We start from the raw sequence: 20,932 nt of genomic DNA, 5'->3' as shown, positions 1-20,932 counted from the left end.
CTGTTTCACACTAAGCTGTCGTGGGCTCTCATTGATCTGTGCAACAGGGGAGGAGGTGGGACTGTCTCCAGCAGGCTCAGCCCCTAAACCAAAGGCCCAGGGACTCAAGCTCCTTCCAGGCCTCAGTGTCCCTCTTCCGGACCCTTGGTGACTGAAGACATCAGTTGTTCCAGGACACCAGGGACAGCTCAGCTAATCAGAGCCAGCTGGTTGGTCCCAGCTCCTGTGGCTAGCACTCTGACCCCCAGGATTCCATCTCCTGGGGAAACCAATACAGGCAGCCTGGAATTAGGGCGCCTTGCAACTGGCTTTTTTCTCATTGGAAAGAAATAATTATTAGGTAAATAAGCCTGGTGTTTCCCAGTCGGTAAGCTTGCTGCCTGGTAGAGACATTCTGGTGTCAATCCACAGACAAAATTTAAAATTCCAGTACCATGGCTTCAGGGCATTAAGGCTTAGGGCAAGTCCCTTAAACTTCGCTTTTCTGACCTCATCTTCCTGAAGATAACAGCCTCACTGCCAGGGTGGTGATAAGATTTTTAAGAAGACACTGCATGTAAATTACTGGAACACATTGGGTATTCAAGAGATAATGAATAATCATGTAGTCCACCACCCCCCCCCCCTTCCATTTTTTCCTGGAAAAAGTACTCAAACTTAAAACCTATGATGACAGACCCGTCTCGGAAACCCTTTCACCTTCCTATCCTAGACTCTTGACCATCTAGGGGTTCCTGCGCCCCACCCTCCATGACCTAACTTGAGCGGGGAGGGACCAGCTGAGACCGGAACAGAATGGAACGGGTGCATCCACTCGGAACATTTTAACACTCAAATGCTGTTCTCCGCTTGGGGCGGATTAGCCAACAACACACAATTAGACAACTGCAATTGTGTCTCCTCCGCGGCAATTTCTTTCTGCCTTAGTCGTTCAAGTGTGCGAGAAAGCTCTTCGCTCCCCGCAAACGCGAGTCATCACATTCCTCTGCGAGGGGCTGCGGAAAGGCAGCGCTCCCCTCGGCACTTTATGGGGCTGCCAGGTGGGTTACAGGTGCGGTCACGGGGGCCTCCCCAACTTCGCGCGAGGCTGGCCCTTTTCCCACGCTTCCCAGGACAGGCGTCGGATCCGGCCCAGACCTGGGTCTCCAGGGGCCGCGGGATCGCACGGCTCCGGCAGGCGTGGCCTTGACCTCGCTCTGCAGCTCTCTAGGGGGCTGTGCCTGAAAGCCGCAGATCCCTGCAACTCCGAGTCCCGCGCGTCTCCCCCTGCACCCCGTCCCGCGCTCGGGGCTCCGGGCGCAGCGAGAACTTTGCCACCAGCGGCGGCCCGATCCCTGCCCGGAGCGCCCCCGCGCGCCCGGCGCTCCCCGGGCCTGCGGCCGCGCCGCCCTCCCCTCCCGACGCGCACCTACCGGGCTGGCTGCAGTCGCCATCCGCTCGAACGGAGGGTGCCCCGGCGCGGGGCCGATCGCCGGGCCCGGCCGCGTCCGCACCCAGCTCGCAGGCCGAGGGCCCCGGGGGGCGCGCCGGCCCGGCCCCCGCCCCGCAGGAAGGCGCCGGCTCGCCCTGCGCCGCGAGCTGGCGGACGCGCTCCCAGCTGCCCGAGTCGGCCGCCCGCATGCCGCCTGCCCGGGGGGCGCTGCCCGCGGCGGCGCGGGGGGCTCCGACGGCCGGCGCCGGGCTCACAGCCCCCGGGGTGGCCGCCGCATCGGGGCGCAGCCGAGCGCCGCCCCCGCCGCCCGCCGGGCCGCCCGCGCGCACCGGACCAGGGCTCTCCGGCCGGCCGGACGCCGGGCTGTCCGCGGCCGCCGCGCGAGAAGAATTCGGCCTCCGAGCCTCTCACGTGGGAACGACTCTCACTCCCGCGGCTCCTCCTCCCGCTCCTTCCGGGCTGGCAAGGGCCGCCGCTCGCCCCGCCCCGGCCCGCCCCCCCGGCCCCGCCCCCGGCCCCTCCGCGGCGCCCAGAGTCGCCCCGATGCCAGGCGGAGGGCCGCGTCGCCCCTTTGTGCGGCGGGCCCTGGCCACTCGTTGCATCCCCAGCATAGGCATTCCCGGAGAAACTGAGGGTTAGAAAGATGGCCAGTGTCACAGGGGCCGGGAGAGACAAGCCTGAATGCAGGTCTTTGAAAACCGCGAGTGCATCAAGGGGACAGCTGCCTGGTACCCCAGTTTGCATGTGTCTCTCCACTCTTCTGACACCCTTGGGACAGCCTTGCTGAAGAGCTGAAGTCCCAGCAAGTGGCCGGGAGAGGGCGGAAAGAGCGGGCAGGAAAAGGGGTGGGAGCTCTGGGATGTTACCTTCACGGACCTGTACTGTGACCAGTCCTTCTTTAAGTGCATACAATCCTGAGTGCAATGGCTGTGCCGCCGGGGAGGAAAGCTGATATATGGTCCATACCCGTGAGGAAGTTGTAAACTGGTGGGGGGCCCTGTGTCTGCACCTCACTTCCTCCGTCTCAGCTTCCCCATCTATAAAATGCTGCGTCAGATAGTCCCACTGTCCATCCTCAGTGCTACTTCTGAACTCCCCTCTGGGCAGCCGTGTGGTGGGTGAGGTGGTTCCCAGGGGAAGCCAGGGCCTGGGACCCCTTGAGTGGGTGGGTGGGGCAGTAATTAGGCCAGCCAAGCCCTGTAGGAGGTGGCCCCTGGGAGGGTCTGCAAATCTGAGCCTGCTCACTGTAGTGGGTGCTCCCGTGCTGGCAGAGTTCGCTGTAAAGTGAGTTTGCAGCTCTGAACCCCCTTGGATCTGGGGATTACCATGCGCTTTAGGAGGACTGATTATCTCCCTGCAGCCCCAGGAGGCAGGTCCAGTTTCTCCCCATGGCAGACATGGGAAGCCGAGGCTACACAGCTGGGTGAGGAGACACACAGTTTCCATGGCGTCCTCAGCCTCCCCTTCCATGCAGCATGCACCCCACCCCTTCCAGGCCTGGCTCCGTCCCTATGGCTCCCACTGACCCAGGCCTGAACTCTGGGAACTTTTAGGTACCGGCATATGGCTCTCTGACCAGTGGTGGGAACCAAATTACTTTCCTCCCCTGCGAGTCTCTAAAACCTTCCACACATCACTTCCCTGACTGTGGACGAGGAGCCCTGCTCCTGAGCAACCACAGTGGCCTGGCCACCATCCACCATGGCCTTCCCAGCTTCCACCCTGCCCCTCACCTTTCTCACTCTCCCAATGACTGGCACACTGGCCCAGCTGTGTAAGGTCACATGGCTGCCTCAGACCCCCTCCTCCTGTCAAACTGGACCCCCAACTGCCCAGTGGAGGGCTGATAGGTACACCAAACACTGGTGGTGTTCCCAGCTCGGGAAGAAAACCACCCATGAGGTTAAACCCCCACACTGCTCTGAGAGAAGGAAACTGACCCCACTCCAAGTAACAGGAAATGCTGGGAACCCCCCAAGTCCTCTGCGTTTGCTGGGAAAACTGGCGGAAGAGAACAAAAAAAAAAAAAACGATGGCTCTGCGCCTTCGTGGGAGGAGAAGCTGGGAGTCCCCTTGCATTCTGGAGACATCTGGTCCAGGAGATGCTTTCAGGGATGCAACAGGGATATGACTGAGTGAGGTGGGCAGCGCAGGGACTGCTGTGGTCTGTTTTGCAGGGCATTTAGGTTGTATTCTTTTTACTTAGAAATTCTTTGCATCTTAAACTTGTAGGATGGCTCTTCACTTCCACAAAGAAACATGCTCTTTTCCATATTTCTTGAAGTACGTGGAACTCTTGGTCAGCCTCCTATTTTCCCACTTTTGATAGAAACATTCACTTTCGTCTTAATTCCATAATGAGAAAACAACAGCACAAGCACGAATATGTAGCACTTGCCACTTGGATTCAACATCAGGGAGACTTTAGGGAGTGGTGGGAACTGTGGCAACAAGAGGCCACCAGCCTTTCCTGAGGGCGCAGAGGTTAAGAATCCGCCTGCCAACGCAGGGGACACAGGTTTGTGCCCTGGTCTGGGAAGATCCCACATGCCATGGAGCAACTAAGCCCATGTGCCACAACTACCAAGCCTGTGCTCTAGAGCCCGTGAGCCACAACTACTGAGCCTGCATGCCACAACTACTGAAGCCCACGCACCTAGAGCTGGTGCTCCACAATAAGAGAAACCACCACAATGAGAAGCCCGTAGGAGGTGGCCCCTGGGAGTACCGCACCGCAATGAAGAGTAGCCCCCACTTGCCGCAGCTAGAGAAAGACTGCACACAGCAATGAAGACCCAGCACAGCCATAAATACATAAATACATAAATACATAAATAAATATAAAAAAAAGAAAAGAAAAAGAAAAAAGAGGCCACCAGCCCCTGTAGAGGAGGCAGGAGACTGTTATCGTACAAGAATTTGGCTCTAGTGTTACCAGAAGTTCTGCATTTATTTTGGAGTTACTAGGAATATGAATTTTGATGTGAAATCTAAGTTTGAAATGTTGGCAACTTTTTAAAACCTAAGAAGAAAGAGGAGAGGGAGGAGAAAGAACAACAAAGTACATATGTCTAGAAGTTTCTATTTGGCCTATTGGTCCTCTCTGCAACCTCTCAGGAGTCCACACATGTTTTCTACTGATATTTCAATGATCCAAGCTGTTTCTCAAGGCCCCAGCCCTGGGGAATTTCTGCTGCTCTCTTTTCTCAGCAAAGTTTGGCCTGACTCTGTGTGTGTGTATGTGTGTGTGTCCTCTACACTCAGGATCAGGACTTCACATGGCAGTTGGGCCCACCTGCCCTCACTTTCTGGGGCTTTCAGACTGCTCAGGCCTCTCCTAGTTGGCCACGGCCTCTCTGTCCCCCTGTCCACAACTCTGCTAGCAGGCAAACCTCTGACAACAGCAGCAGCCTGCAGCCTTCCAGAAAACCATCTGCCTTGTGTGGGAGGTCTTTCCTCCTTGAGGTATGTTTTTGATTATGAGGACACCCTGGGCCCAGGAGATGTTTCTGCTCAGCTCTGCAATAGGAGATGCGGGAGCCAGGTAGCGACAGCCCATTTTCTGCCCTGAGCAGCTTGGGCAGGCCCTCCAGGAATGGCACTGCCAGGGTGATTTTCAATCGGAGACGCCAAGACTGGGCCTGCTTCTGAACGCACAGCCTTGCAGAAGGGCCCTACACTGGGCTTAATGTCGCTGTCTTGAAATTCTTAATTATTTTTGAACTAGAGGCCTCACATGTTCATTTTGCATTAGGATCTGCAAATTATGTAGCTGGTCCTATTCCCAAAAGAGCTTCCCAGCCTCCCTGGGGGATGCTGAGAATTGATGTTGGAGACAGCTGGGCCTGGGATTTGGTGCACTCTGTCCTTCTCCAGGGTACGTTGTGTCTGGCCTCTGCAAGGCAGCAGGAAGGGAGGATTTGGATTTGGGGCGGGGAAAGGCTGCAGGAACTGTCCCCATGCAGTCCTCCCGACAGCTTATAAGAAGCAAAGGCATAGTGAGAATTTGAGGTGGGAGTGGAGGTGGGAGTGGGGGATAGGATGGGATGTGGGTGGAAATGGGGGATGGGATGGGATGCAGGTAGAAATGGGGGATGGGATGGGGGGTGGGGATGGGCAACCCAGCCCAAGTGTTGGGAAGCTTCTAAGCTCTTCTAAGTTCTAAGCTCTGAGGCCAGACAGTGTCACCATGACCCTGACCTTAGGCCAACAGGGCACCACCAAAGGAAACAAAAAGGAGGCTGGGACAGGAATATAAGAGGTCAGTGCAGTTCCTAGTCACAGTGCCCCTTCATTCCCAGGCAAACTTCCTTTAGATCACAGGAGCAAGTGACAGGACAAGATCTATTTGGCTTAAGGAACAAAACCCTGAAACATTGTACTCAAGAATCCCACTGTGTTTGATATCTGCTTGAAATTGAATATTTGAGCTCACTGGAATTTTTCAGTTTTTTTTTTTTTTCTTGGCTGTGTGTGCTTTTAGTATTTGTAGAAGAGGTTTTACAACATTACTCTCTTTAAATACCTGGCACTGAGACAAGGTGGATTCTTCGAAATCTGCACCATGTTGTCTGTAACACCCTTATGAATTCCCAGAGTCTGGAGATCTCGGCAGCAATCCCCCAGCTTGTGTGTGACTGTGGAAAAGGGTCATTCTGTCTCTGCATCCAAGTGCCCTCGCCGGCAAAAGCAAAATGAAGGCCTGGGTTAGCAGATGTGAGGAGGGCTTTCCCAGCTCTGCCCTCTGCGGTTGAGTGAGTCTTTTTAATCCTTCTCCTGGTGGTTGTGGGGGTATGCTTTGTGTGTTGCTAGCAGTGATAGCAAGTGTGTTAGTTATCTATTGCTGCGTGACAAATCACCCCAAAACACACAGGCTTGAAATAACAAGCGTTTATTATCTCTCAGTTCCTGGGCGTCGGGAATCCAGGGTGGCTTAGCTGGGTGCCTGTGGCTCGGGGCTTCTGCACAGGCTGCCGGCAAGGTATCAGCTGGGACTCCAGTTAACTCCAGGCTCTCCTCGGGGAGGAGCTACTCCCCAGCTCACTCGTGTGGCTCTGGCAAGATTCTGTTTCTTGTGACGGACTGAGAACCTCAGCTCCATCTCGGCTGTGGGTCCGAGGCCACCCACCATTCTTTGCCATGGAGCTATAGACCTACTCAAAAATCGCAGCTTGCTTTCCCCGATGGCTCTGGGAAAAGGCAAGAGAGGGCGTGCACAAGATGGAAACTGCTGTCCCTTTAACCTAAACTTGAAATGACATCCATCACCTTCTTCCTGCTCTGTTTATTAGAAGTGAATGACTAGGTCCTGCCCAGCCTGGATGGGAGGGGTGACAAGAAGGTGTGACTGCCAGGAAGCAGGGGTCACTGAGGGCCAACCGGAATGCTGCCCACTGCAGGAGGCTGGGGATATACTCTCTGGAGGCAGAGAGACTAAGACTCAAGTCCTGGCGGGACACTCACTAGTGTGTGACCTGGAACACACGATTTCACCCCTGGAAGCCTCAGGTTCCTCCTCTGTAAGATGGAGATGACTGTGGCCACTACCTGGTAGGGTTGTGGTAGGAGGTTTCAATGACAAGAGGCACATGCAGAGCTCTGAGTGGTGCTTAGCACAAGGTAAATCCTCAAAAAAGTGGGCTTGAGGACATTGCCGGAGGAGGCTGGAGTGACACGCCCATTGCTTCTAAGCCAGATAAGGACTACCAGCTATCTCCATGGAGAGCTGCAGCCTTTCATCTATTTCTCAGAAGTCCTTCCGGCAGGCCCTGGCATGCCTTTGTGGCTGAGGCCACCAGTGGGGATGGTACTGACCTCCTCTTATTTCCTTGGCCATCCCAGTAGGACTCTGGGGCACAGGTGCAGCAGGAAGGATTAGACTGGGATTTCCCCCCCAAACCTACTTAGACCTTAGCCCTTGGGGGATGGAGGATTTTACCCCCGGTCCAACCTGCCATCTGTCCTGGGGAGGCCTTCTTGGCTGGAGACTTTTGTGTGCCTGTCATGGGCTCACCGATAATCTTTGGTGATCTTTCGTGGGCCCCAAATGACCTGGCAAAGATCCTGATCACCTCTGGAGGTTTCCAAAGGACCTGCCCTGGAGGCAAAAGCTTAGCCCAGAGCCAGACATTGAAGTACTTTCACAGGAGTGCATCTGGCCTCTGTGCCCTGCCTGTCAGACCATCTTGCGTCCCAAATTAGATTCTCAACTGCACCAAAGGGAAAAAGTACTTCCTCATCCAGGGGCCGCGTCTCTCCCATCTCCTCTAAGCCTCTTTTTGGGGAGTTCATGTCAAGCAGGGAGGTTTCTGCAGAGAGCTGAAATATTGCAGCTTATTCAGAATCAATAACAATAACATCAAAAATACTATGACTTCTAATAATGATACTGGCAAACATTTACATAGCACTTACTCTATGTGCCCGGCACTGTTCTAAGAAATTTATGCATTCATTTACTCCTCCTAACAACTCTGAGAATTACAAGTACTGTTATTATCATCCCCATTTCACAAATGAGGAAACAGACACAGAGAAGTTAAGTCACTTACCTAAAGGCACACAGCCAATGAGGGATGTAGGCAGGACTCAAGCTTAATGTAGTCTGCTACTTTGGCAACAGGTGTCATTGGTTGAGCACTCACTTCACCCCAGGGACTGTCCTTTCTAGCTCTTTCAGCCCTCCAAACCACCCTATCCCCATGTGCCAGCTGAGAAAACTGAGGTTTAGGGAAGACAAAGGGACTTATCCAAGATGCTGTGGCTGCTAAAAGCAGGGCTGGGAGTCTAACCCTCAGAAATGAGTGGTGTCCTCTGGGGGAATACCTTCCATGTCAGGGTTATGCAGAATGCCTGCTTGTGGGCACAGTGGAATAGTTAACCCTTCCTTGATTACGTCCTGAAGTCAGGATTTAGGGAACTCTCAGCAGGGCATAGGGGAACGGAGCCTCTACTGCCCCCAGCGGCCACTGGCGATACTTCACTTTCCTCGACTGGGTGTTGGTGGACCTAGTGGCCCCTGGGAATGGGGCCACTATGTCCACCATCACAATTCTCAGGCCCCTGTCTCCACTTCCTATGTGTGATTCAAGAGACACAGAGGGCTGCAGGCCAGTGAATGCCCAAGATAAGAATAATGGTTACTGTTTACTGAGCACTTCCACCTCTGTGCCAGGCACTCTGCTGGGTACTTGTTACTTAGATGTTATAATTTAATTTACCAATGCATAGAGCTAGAATCATCATTGCTAAGGGTTATTTATAATATTGGATAGAGTACTTTACACATACTAGCTCATTTCAGTCCTCACAAGGCTATATAAGTACTATCACAATCCTCACTTTATCAATGAGGAAGGCAAGGAACAGAGAGGTTTAGTAGCTTGCCTGAGGTCACACAGTAGAATAGGAGGGAGCCAGGATTCAGAGGCAGGCAATTCTGGCTCCAGAGCCAGTTTTCTTAACTATTATGCCACTATTTTGTATTATTATAAAAATTATTATTATTCTGTTTTACAGTTGAAGAAACCAAGGCTTCGAGAGGTGGAAGGATTTGTCTAAGATCACACAGCTGGTAAGTTTAGACCCAATGTTTCAACCATGTCTGTCTTCATTTATTCATTCACTGACTCAACAAATGCTGATTGTGTACTAATCATGTGCCAGGCGCAGTACTAGGCTCCAGAGGTAAAGTACCAGGTGCTCTAGCCTGCAGGGACACCCAGGGTGTACCAGCATGTGACACTAAGTGGGCCTAAGGCAGGCCCCTGGGAAAGACTGGCAATTTCTGCAAAGGAGAAACTATTCCTACCTCCCTGGAACCAGGAAGGGCCTGGCTTCCTAAATCACGGCTCTCCCAGCTTCATCTCCCCAGCAATTACCTGCAGGATGGCTGTTACAGGGACATGGAAAAGATAACTGATTAGACTCAGGGGGGGCCATGGTGGGGGTCTGCAGCATGGAGTTCCATGCTTTTCTTCCTGCAAATGTCCTTTACTTACTAGTAAAGCTGGGCAAGTCAGGCCACCTTCCCGGGGCCTCAGTTTCCCCACCTGTGAAATGGGGATAAGAATACTTGTCTATCTCCCCATGACTGTCCTGTGAGGAGACAGAGGTGGAGACCAGAGGTGGGAAAGCCCATGTAATTGCAGAGGGCCAGACAGACAGCAAGGCTATGGGGCCAGTTCAGTTAAGGAACCATTTGTTTACCTGCTAGTTCATTTCATTTGGTCAGTCTGCACTCAGCATCTGCTGTGAGTCCACTCCTGCCCTAGATACTGTGGGGAAGGGCAACAGGCTCCTGCATGTAGAAAGCTCACAGTCCACTTGGACATTCGGATGAGAATGGTGAACGGCTGGCAGATATGACTTTGATTAGGACTCTCAGTGCCACAGAGGCCTTACCACTAAGACAGTGCCAAGCCCCTGCCACGTACCTCCCCAAGGAAGCAAAATGATCCCAAAGACCACGCTATCAAATGGCTTCAAGATTCTTGCATGCAGGACTTTCTAGGTGGCGCAGTGGTAAAGAATCTGCCTGCCAATGCAGGGGACACGGATTTGAGCCCTGGTCTGGGAAGATTCCACATGCTAAGGGGCAACTAAGCCTGTGTGCCACAACTATGGATCCTGTGCTCTAGAGCCCGTGAGCCACAACTACTGAGCCCATGTGCTGGAACTATTGAAGCCCACGCACCTAGGGCCTGTGCTCCACAACAAGAGAAGCCACTACAATGAGGAGCCTGCGCACCACAATGAAGAGTAGCCCCTGCTCTCAGCAACTAGAGAAAGCCCGTGCGCAGCAATGAATACCCAACGCAGCCAATGAATACATAAATAAATTTATAAAAAATAAATAAATAATAAATTAAAAAAAAAAAGATTCTTGCATGCAGGGTGAGTGCTGAGGCCCAGAGACGCTGGTCTGGCCTGTCCCTTTAAGTCTTAAAGTGCCAATCTCTCCTTAAGCAACAGCTCTCACAGTGGCCACAAGCAAGTTGGAACTGTGGAGTAAGAACCTTGTGCGAAGGCCTGGGCCTTTCATGTGAAGGTCTCTGAACTGCCCGCAAATAGTAATTAGGCATCTTAGCACCGAGATGGGGTTTATCTGTTCAGAGACAAAGCTGGCTTCTCCTTCTGAGAGAAACAGAAGTCCAGAGAGGCTCAGACACTTGCCCAGAGACACATAGCAAATCAGGGGCCCAAGCGAACTGACTTCAGGAAGTCCTAGAGCAGTGGTTCTCAAAGTGTGGCCCCTGGACTAGCTGTATCAGCACCGTCCCTGTGCAGTCATGAGAAATGCAAATTCTCTGCCCCACCCCCACCTCCTGAGTCAGAAACTCCTGGGGTGGGGCCTGACAGTCTGTTTTAACAGCCCTCTCCAGGTAAACCTAATGCTGATAAAGGTGAGCGCCACCGCCAATGCCTGGGGGAAGGACGGCTAGGTCTTCATGTCCTTCTGAGTGGGTGGGGAGGAACGAGGCAGTGGAGCCGAGCAAGGTCATTTTTTCAGTGGCTGTGACATCACAGTTACATAACCACCCATCCCCCACCATGATGGCTTTTTGCACCCAGAGTCCAAACCCCGGGGCCCTCCCTTGTCAGGAGGCCACCTGCCTGGGCTCGGGGAGGCCTGTCTGCACATGCCCCAAGCTGCTTTCCTGTAATTACAGGCTTTACCTGCCCATCCGCCCACCAGAACTCAGGCACGTCTGCCAGAGCGACTCCGGGCTTCTCCCACCCTGAAGGCAGAGCACGCACGACCTCCATGGGCACCGCACAGCAGATTCAGGGGCTCTGCAGCTGCAAGGCCTCCAGCAAAGCCAGGAACGGCCCTGACGTTGCCCCCCACTGCCCCAGTGTTAGCCAAGCTCGGGAGGAAGAATGTGCTGCACCCTGGACATCAGGAAGTAACCTCAGACCCTGGTCTCCGGGTTTTCGGGGCAGAAATCTGCAACGGCCCCTAGTCCCATAGGGACTAATAAGAATTTGTCCTAAATTCTTCTTTTCCCCGAATTGTCCTTTAAATATCTTTGGAACTGGTTTCAGGAGGCAGCTTTGTTGAACAGATACGTAGGAAGGACAGTCATCTTTCCCCTGAAGTTTCTCATTAAAACAAACAAGCAGAAATGTGTGGTCTAATGTGAAAGAAGCTGCATTCTTTTTGCTTTTAAAGACCTGACCTTTGAAAGTAGGATGTTTCTCTCAGATTCAGGGCCCAGTGGAAGGATGCTCTGGGATTTCTGGGGCGAAGGACAACCCCAGGAGCTGCTGCGAGGGCCTAATCCCACCTTCTCTGTAAATTCAAAGTAGGGACAGCGTCTTAAATTTGATACACTCCCACGGCACCAGGCACACAGCAAGCGCACACTTGGATTTGTGGATTTTTGGAAAGATCCTGAGTTCTGGCTCGGGGCCTCCCCGTTGCCTTGTGCTAAACTTAACAAGCCTCTTCCCATTTCTCCTAAGAGAAGGGTCTCATGTTTTAACAAATAATAGCTACTTTTCACTGTGGGCCCAGTGGTATGATAGGCCCTCTAGTGGTTTCATCTCATTTAATCCCTCAACTGCCCTATGAGAAAAGGGTACTGTTATGATTCCCACTTTATTTATTTATAAATTAATTACTTACTTTTTTTGGCTGCGTCGGGTGTTAGTTGTGGCAGGTGGGATCTTTCTAGCTGTGGTACGCGGGCTTAGCTGCCTCGCTGCTTGTGGGATCTTAGACCAGGTATTGAACCTGCGTCCCCTGCATTGGAAGGTGGATTCTTAACCACTGGACCACCAGGGAAGTCATGATACCCACCTTAAAGCAGGGTAAGAGAAGAGAGCAGAGGCTGCAAACTGGTGGCCCTAGAGCCAGTTGTGGCCTGTGAATGTGTTTTCTTTTCTTAGTATTCTATGAAAAACCATTTTAAAAATTAGTTGCCAACATTTAAAAACTTGGATAAATTACAACAAAAAAGTCAGATATTTAGCTTTAATTTGAAAAAATCAGGAGGTCTGGTGATAGAACCCCCATTCCATCCCACATGGTAACAGTGCATCCCCCACCCCTACCCCCTGCTCCCTCGCCCCTGTGAGTCACCCGCCTGAGTACTGCAGGCATGGAGTCCACAACCACTGGTTTAAGGCCACAGTTGGTGACAGATGGGCAAAGGCGGTGGTTGTCTTGATCTGTCTGTCTGCCTGTCTGTCTGTCACTTTTTGTGCATCTCACCAGTGACCATTTCCAGGAGAGCCAGGTGTTAGATCAGAAGGAGCACTGGACGGAGGTGGGGGGGTGTGGGGATGTCAGGAAATGTGGATGTTCATTCTGTTGACTGGGTGACCTTGGGGCGACCCTTTTGCCTCCCTGGGCCTCAGTTTCCCCATCTATACAATTAAGAGGTTGGATAAGATCTCCCAGAACCCCTCTACTCCTATCAGCCTAAGGAAGACTCCTCTCAGCCACAGAAGAAATTGGGAAACTGTCTGAGGGCTTGCAGACAGGCCAGGTGTGGGCTTGCCCAGCTGAGCTGTCCTATGGCCATGAGCACCTCTGGGCAGGGAGACGGTCTCACAAACCCAGAGGTTTGCCTTTGGCACCAGGAGGGGCCAACAGTCTGACTCTTCCCCAGTGACAGAACGGCGGGTTCCACCCTTGTAGCTGCCTCTAGCATCGATAACCTAATTGCACAGAGAAAAGATTCCTTCAGGAAGATGCAGACTCCCTGCTTTGAAATGCAGGATTCCTGAGCGGGGAGGCGGAGCCCGCCTGTCCCTGCCCAGGTCAGTCTGAGGACAGGAATGCCCGCTGGGCACTCAGTAAGCCAGTTGGGGCTCTGGGCTGCCAAAAGGAAATACTCATTCAAGCCCCCAGAAACGGAGAGCACGCATTCTTCCTCCCTTCTCTTTCTTCATCCTACAAACACATGACAGAGGAGGAAACTGAAGCCCAGAGAGGGGGAGTCACACAGCAAATCCACGGCAAATCCATGCCAGAGTCGGATGAGAACTCTGGCCTCTTGACCCCCTTCCCGGGTACTTTCCATAATCTCTATCGCTTGGGAATTTAGAACCCTCCGTCTCTTTGGAACTGGGCTTCAGAAGGGGGCTGGAGTGGCCCTCATATGCAGAGACTGTCTGGTGGCCCAGAGTCCGAGCACAGGGCTTGTGCATGGTGCCAAAGACACAAGCCACTGCAGGGAGAATGGGGACCGGTGGGCCTGGCGGGTGTGAGCTGCCCAAAGCTTCTAGGATGGAAGCTCGGTCTGTACGAAAGGTTGCAAAGCCCACATGTGGCTCACAGACATATTCTGGTTTTCCCATGATGTTTTTAAAAAAAATTTATATTAGTTGCCAACATATAAGAATCAGGGAATTTTGGACTTCCCTGGTGGCGCAGTAGCTAAGAATCTGCCTGCCAATGCAGGGGACTCAGGTTTGAGCCTGGTCTGGGAAGATCCCACATGCTGCAGAGCAACTAAGCCTGTGTGCCACAACTACTGAGCCTGAGTGCCACAACTACTGAAGCCCCCGCACCTAGACCCTGTGCTCTGCATCAAGAGAAGCCACCACGATAAGAAGCCTGAGCACTGCAATGAAGAGTAGCCTCTGCTCGCTACAACTAGAGAAAGCCCGTGTGCAGCAACGAAGACCCAACACAGCCAATAAATAAATAAGTAAATAAATTTTTAAAAAAACGGGGAATTTTTTTCCTTTTCTTTTTCTTCTTTTTTTAACAGTAGGTCCTTTTTGGTTACCTTTTTTTTAAAATAAATTTATTTATTTATTGGCTGCGTTGGGTCTTCGTTGCTGCACACGGGCTTTCTCTAGTTGCTGCGAGTGGGGGCTACTCTTCATTGTGGTGTGTGGGCTTCTCATTGTAGTGGCTTCTCTTGTTGTGGAGTGCGGGCCCTAGGTGCATGAACTCCAATAGTTCCGGCACATGGGCTCAGTAGTTGTGGCTCACGGGCTCTAGAGCACAAGCTCAATAGTTGTGGCGCACGGCCTTAGTTGCTCCGTGGCATGTGGAATCTTCCCAGACCAGGGCTCGAACCTGTGTCCCCTGCATTGGCAGGCGGATTCTTTACCACTGCGCCACCTAGGAAGTCCAGGTTACCTATTTTAAATATAGCAGTGTGTACCCGTTAATCTCAAACTCCCAATCTATCCCTCCCCCCAACTCTTTCCCCCTGGTAACCTTAAGTTCATCCGCTAAGTCTGTGAGTCTGTTTCTGTTTTGTAAATAAGAATCAGAGAATTTCAAATAGAAAACAGGATTTCTGGCTTCCCTTGAAGAGTCTCAAAATCTGGCAAAACCTGGACCACATTTCCACCTGGCTGTGATTGGCAGAAGGTGGGTACGCTCCTTCTCGTTCACCATCTCCACCATCCTTCCTGGTCTATGTGACCACCCTGCATGTAGGTTTGGGGATTTCAAACCCCCCTCTGCAGCCTCCCATGCTAAAGTTACCCCCTCTCTCATCCTGGTCACCCCAGGGGAAATTCTGATTATTGTTGGTTCTCAATGGGGGCGCAACTTTGCCCCACAGGGGACATTGGGCCATGTCTGGAAACATTTTTGGTTGTCACAATCAGGGAAGGGAGTTACTACTGGCCTCTAAAGGGTAGAGGCTGGGGATACTCCTAAACATCCTACGATGCACAGGACAGACCCCCAGCAAAGAAGTATCAGGCACCAAAGTCAGTAGTGCTGATGTTGAGAAACTCTGAGCTGAATCAAGAGAGCCCTGGGGCCAGGAACAGGATCTGGAGAGGGAGGGTCACCCATGCTGGGGACTGACTGCTGGGGAGGTGAGCATTCTGTGCAAAGGTGTGGTGGCAGTAATGGACGCAGAGGCACACATTCGAGATGAGATGCCTTCTGTTAGGTGGGAGGGATGCTGGGTGGGAAGCAAGGGCATGATGTTGGAGGAGGAGATTGTGGGCAGGATGTAAGGGGTCTCCAAGTCAGGCTAAGTGGGAGAGAGAGGGCAGCCCATGGGGAATCCTTGCAAAGCTACCAGCGTATTAACTTTGTGACCTTGGAGAAATCACTTAAATTCTCAGAGCCTCAGTTTCCTCATCTGTTCAATGGCATAATAAGAGTAATAAAAACTATCACACATAGAACTCACCATTTACCTAGGCACTGAACTATATGTGATGTCTTTAATCCTCATAGAAGGCCTCCAAATTATATACTACTATTATTTCCAATTGTATAACAGAGGAAACTTCGAGATACAGGTAGGTAAATTAACTTTAACTTTCCCAAGGATACTACTAGTAAGAACGAAGGTGGGATTTGAACCCAGGCAGTCTGGCTCCAGCTCTTAATTGTTCTGCAATTCTAGAAACAGAATACTGTTTCTTTAGCACCTTCCCGATGAGCTGTCCTTAAGAATAAATGAAATAGAGCAGGTAAGATGCCCAGCACAATCCTGGCACAGAGTTAGTGCAGAAGCTGTGACACATTGCGAAGAGCCCCAGCCCAGGCTGATGGAGCAAATTCCAGTTCACAGCATCAATGGAAAGAGGCACCAGAGACGTTCTGTAGTGGGCACAGTGGCTCTGGGGAGAGAGGGGGGTAGAGGAAGGGTGCCCCTCCACTCAGGTGAGAAACAGCTGAGCCAGGTTTCTGGAAATGCCTCTCCATTTGCAGTGCCCCGCCCCCACCGGCTCTTTAACATCTCCAGGACTTCGCTCACTCCATGCCCCCTGCCTGGAATGTTCTCTTTTCCACTTCCACTAAACCCCTTCTGTTTGTCCCTCCAACTGAGCTCAGAGGATGCTTCTTTCCAGAAGCAGTTCAGGACATGCCCGGGCAGAGTAATCGAGCCTTGTCTTTGTACCCAGAGCAATTTTTCAAACTCAATTGGCCTCCTGGGGGATCATCTCAGAGCATCTCAGCCTTCACCATGCATGTTCCGTCTCCTGGGGAACTTGTTAAAATGCAGATTCCGGGGTCCAAGGTTCTGCTTTTCTAACAACAATCTCCCAGGAGATGCTTATGGTGTTGGTCCAGGGACCACACACTCTTGAGTCCCAAAGTCTCAGGGCACTTCCTGGGGGTCATTCTTCCCTGTGGACAGGAGACTCCTCTGGGGCAGGGACTTCATTTTAAATGTCAGCATGGGGGCGGGGGAGGGAGAGTATTGACCCATCAGTTGAGGGATGGCCAGATTGAATACCTCAATCTGACCCACAGCTTCTCTGTTTCAGAGACACCCTCCTTCCAGGTCTTCAGAAGAGCCTATTGAGTGGCTCCATGACTAAGGGCAGCCTGAAACTATCTCATTGCCACCTACCCTCAGGGATGAGCCCCTGGGATCACCAGCTTGTCCTCTAGAAAACGATGAGATCACTGGGGAGATAGTGAACACGATGATTTTTAATTTTAAAGATTTCTTGCATGTTTCAACTAATCATTTGTGCTCTCAGTTTTTACACTTTGTGATGCTAAAAAAATATAATCATGCCCTTTTAAACATTTTCATTTTATGGGGCAGAAAGCAAAATGGCTGCACTATCCAGTGAACTCTGGACTCCTGTTCAGCACTGGGCTACCTCCCCCGGGTCACAGGCCATGCAGCAGCTTGCTTTTTCTTTCTTATCTGCCCCCCTCCCCCGGCTTTACTGAGATACAGTTGACATGTAACATTGTGTAAGTTTAAGGTGTACAATGTGATGATTTGATATATGTATATATTGCAAAATGTTCACCATAACAAGGTTAGTTAACACATCTTTCACCACACACAGATATACCATTTTGTTGTTGTTGTGTTACAGTGAGAACATTTAAGATCTACTCTCTTGGACTTCCCTGGTGGCACAGTGGTTAAGAATCTACCTGCCAATGCGGGGATACGGGTTCGATCCCTGCCCCAGGAAGATACCACATGCCACTGAACAACTAAGCCCATGCGCCACAACTATTGAGCCTGTGCTCTAGAGCCCATGAGCCACAACTATTGAGCCCATGTGCCACAACTACTGAAGCCCATGCACCTAGAGCCCATGCTCCGCAACAAGAGAAGCCACCGCAATGAGGAGCCTGTGCACCACAATGAAGAGTAGCCCCTGCTCTCCTCAACTAGAGAAAGCCCGTGTGCAGCAACAAAGACCCAACACAGCCAATAAAATAAATAAATAAGTAAATAAATAAATTTATTTAAAAAAATCTACTCAGCAATTTTCAAGTATATAATATAATACTGGTAACTACAGTCACCATGCTGTGCATTAGATCCCTAGAGCTTTTAAAACCAGAAGTTTGTCTCCTCATTCTCTCCACCCTCCCCACCCCACCACCCACCAGCCCCTGGTAACCACCATTCTCTTTGTTATTGTGATGTTGGCTTTTGTTTTCAGATTCCATATATAAGTGAGACCATATGGTACTTGTCTTCCTCTGTCTGGCTTATTTTACTTAGCATAATGTCCACCGGGTTCATCCATGTTGCTGCAAATGGTAGGATTTCCTTCTTTTTTTAATGGCTGAATAATATTCATATAGGTACATATATATACATATACCTATCACAACTTTTTTTTTTTTTGGCAACACCGCACACCTTTCGGGATCTTAGTTTCCTGACCAGGGATTGAACCTGGGCCCTCGGCAGTGAAAGCACAGAGTCCTAACCACTGGACCGCCAGGGAATTCCCGACAACTACTTTATTCATCCATTGATGGATATTTAGGTTGTTTCCATGTCTTGGTTATTGTGAATAATGCTGCAATGAACATGAGGGTGCAGATATTTTTTCGAGTTGCTGTTTTTATTTCGTTTGGATAATACCCAGAAGTGGAATTGCTGAATCATACGGTAGCTCTATATTTGATTTTTTGAGGACCCTCCATACTGTTTTCCATAGTATCTGTACCTATTTACATTCCTGTAATAGCTGTACCTATTTACAATGCATGAGAGTTCTCTTTTTTCCACATCCTTGCCAACATTCGTTATTTCTTATATTCTTGATAATAGCAGAATATTCTGACAGGTGTGAGGTGATATCTCATTGTGGTTTTGATTTGCATTTCCCTGATGATTAGTTGAGCACCTTTTCATATACCTACTGGCTATCTGTATGTCTTCTTTGGAAAAATGTCTATTTAGGTCCAATATTAAAATTGGATTATTTGGTTTTTTGCTATTGAGTTGTATGAGTTCCTTATATATTTTGGATATTAACCCCCTTATCAGATATGTGGTTCACAAATATTTTGCCCCATTCCGTAGATTGCCTTTTCCTTTTGTTGATTGTTTCCTTTGCTGTGCAGAAGCTTTTAAATGTGATGTAGTCCCACTTGCTGATTTCTGCTTTTGTTGCTTGTGTGTTTGGTGTCATATCCAAAAAAACCATTGCCAGGGACTTCCCTGGTGGCACACTTGTTAAGAATCTGCCTGCCAATACACGGGACACCGGTTCAATCCCTGGTCTGGGGAGATCCCATGTGCTGCGGAGCAACTAAGCCCATGTGCCACAACTACTGAAGCCCGCAAGCCTAGAGTCCGTACTCTGCAACAAGAGAAGCCACCGCAATGAGAAGCCTGCGTACCACAAGGAAGAGTAGCCCCCGCTCGCCGCAACTAGAGAAAGCCCAAGTGCAGCAATGAAGACCAAACACAGCCAGAAACTAAAAAAGAAAAAAGAAAGAGAAACAAACAAAAAAAAAACCATTGCCAAGACCAATCACAAGGAGCTTTTCCCCTATGTTTTCTTCTAGGAGTTTTTATGGTTTTAACTCCATTTTGCGGTAACTTTTGTGAGTGGTGTAAGAGAGGGGTCCACTTTCATTTCTTTGCACATGAATAGCCAGTTTTCCCAACCCATTTCCCAACACCATTAATTGAAGAGACTGTCCTTTCCCTATTGAGTATTCTTGGCTCCCTTGTCAAATGTTAGTTGCATGAATTTATTTCTGAGCTCTCACTTCTGTTCCATTGGTCTATGTAGCTGTGTTTATGCAAGACTCAGTTCTGAGCCTTGCTACCAGGCATGTTCCTGGTGGCCTGCTCCAGTCCCAACTCTGTCAACCACATCAAGGAATGTAAATAAGTTTTAACATCCACTTGAGCAAAGCAATTAGGAAGGTCACCTTGCTCAGGGAAGAGAGAATGGGAAAGATAAAAAAACAAGAGAAAAAAACAGTATACTTTGAAGGCAATCACATCAACTGTTAAATTGTCCACCATTCACATCCAAGTTCCACTGGGCAGTTAATGGTAAGCTGAATTCGTGTAGTGTGTTATTTTCTTATTAAACATTTGTACGAGGTATTTGGTTCATCCTTAGCATTAATGTTTAGTTAGCGGACCCTTGGAGGATGTTCTGGGTGTGGGCCTGGGGACCTTTTTTTCTCTAATGCAGGCCCTTGGGACTTGGTTCTGTTTTGCAGGTGGCAGCAAGACAAGTCAGCAGGAGTTTGCATTTCCTGCCCCCCCGTCCAGGAACAGCCAGCTTTGGGGCCAGTGGCACCTGCAGGAAGATGCACTTATCTTGGACAGATGGAAAACAACTCCATTTGCACCTGGAGAGCCCTGAGCAGTGGCATCTCCAGCAGGGAATCTGACATGCAGCACACAGGCCTGTCTGTGCTGCAACCTGGAGCACATGCAGATAGCTTGAATCTTGCAAGCTGATGTGTAGGTGTCACTTGCTTGAAACCGGGAAGCAAAGCTGCACTGACAGCTGGGATGCAGCATCGCAGTGACCATTACTGAGCAGCTGCTATGCACCAGGTTTTTACATGCATTTATCTCCTCTAATCCACATCCCAAAACCTACAAGGCAGGGCAGTTCCTGTGCCCATTTTATGGATGAGGAAAATTGAGGCATATGGTGGGGGGAGTAATTCCCACACGGCCACACAGCTAGGAAGTGCCTGCGCTGAGGTTGGAACCTGGGTCTGCCGACTCAAGACTGGGTCCCTAACAATTTTGCAGCCTAACCAGAGCAATCAAGTAGCTTACCACCCAGCTAAATAATCAGCCAGCCAACCTCCCACTAGCACAAACAGTTACTGGGTGCATATAGGGTGCCAGACACTGGAGACAGAGGGAGATTAAGACAGAATCCTGCCCCAGCTATATGACATTAAGCCAATTGCTTAACCTCCTAGGGCTTTAGTTTCCTCATCTGTAAAATGGACCAATAATACTGCCTCCCTTATTGGGTTAAGTGTGTAAATACATGTAAAGCAGTTAAAACAGCATCTGCTGCAGAGTAAGCATTCAATAAATGTTACCTATTTATGTGAGATTAATAGGATTGTGATTTTGTAAATTACATTTTGTTTCTAGTGCAATGTTTTAAAATTGATTTTCAAACTGAGCAACTTTTTACAAAGCCTGTACCCAGGGGTGGTGGAGGGTGCAACGCACCTGTCTTTCACAAGCCAGCAAGTAGATTCACACGTCACCCTCCAACAGCCCTATCTTTAGGTACCAAGAGACAGCCAAGCAGGTCTCAGCCTCCCATTTTCATCCTCTCCCTGTCCACCTG

The 20,932-nt window shown here is 50.5% G+C and overlaps 1 protein-coding gene and 1 long non-coding RNA gene across 4 annotated transcripts in view; one reads left to right on the top strand and one right to left on the bottom strand.

Moving 5' to 3' along the window:
- Positions 1–1,869, bottom strand: part of KAZN (kazrin, periplakin interacting protein) — a 169,609-nt gene extending 167,740 nt beyond the window's left edge. For all 3 annotated transcript variants that reach the window (XR_009047708.1, XM_057696929.1, XM_057696937.1), the window contains exon 1: positions 1,413–1,869. Coding sequence is in view for 2 of the 3 variants with exons in the window: in XM_057696929.1 (XP_057552912.1) it covers positions 1,413–1,620 (208 nt within the window). In the remaining variant the exon portion in view is untranslated. The remainder of the gene's footprint in view (positions 1–1,412) is intronic.
- Positions 944–20,673, top strand: LOC130830060 (uncharacterized). The gene is made up of 3 exons (XR_009047711.1): positions 944–1,040; positions 8,951–9,005; positions 19,827–20,673. It is a non-coding gene; the product is annotated as an uncharacterized LOC130830060 (long non-coding RNA).
- The last annotated feature ends 259 nt before the right edge of the window (positions 20,674–20,932 follow it).

Source organism: Hippopotamus amphibius, chromosome 1 (assembly GCF_030028045.1).
Source record: "Hippopotamus amphibius kiboko isolate mHipAmp2 chromosome 1, mHipAmp2.hap2, whole genome shotgun sequence".
In the NCBI taxonomy this organism is placed as follows: Eukaryota; Metazoa; Chordata; class Mammalia; order Artiodactyla; family Hippopotamidae; genus Hippopotamus; species Hippopotamus amphibius.
The sequence above is the reverse complement of the archived record's forward strand: the minus strand, read 5'-3'. Positions and strand labels throughout refer to the sequence as shown.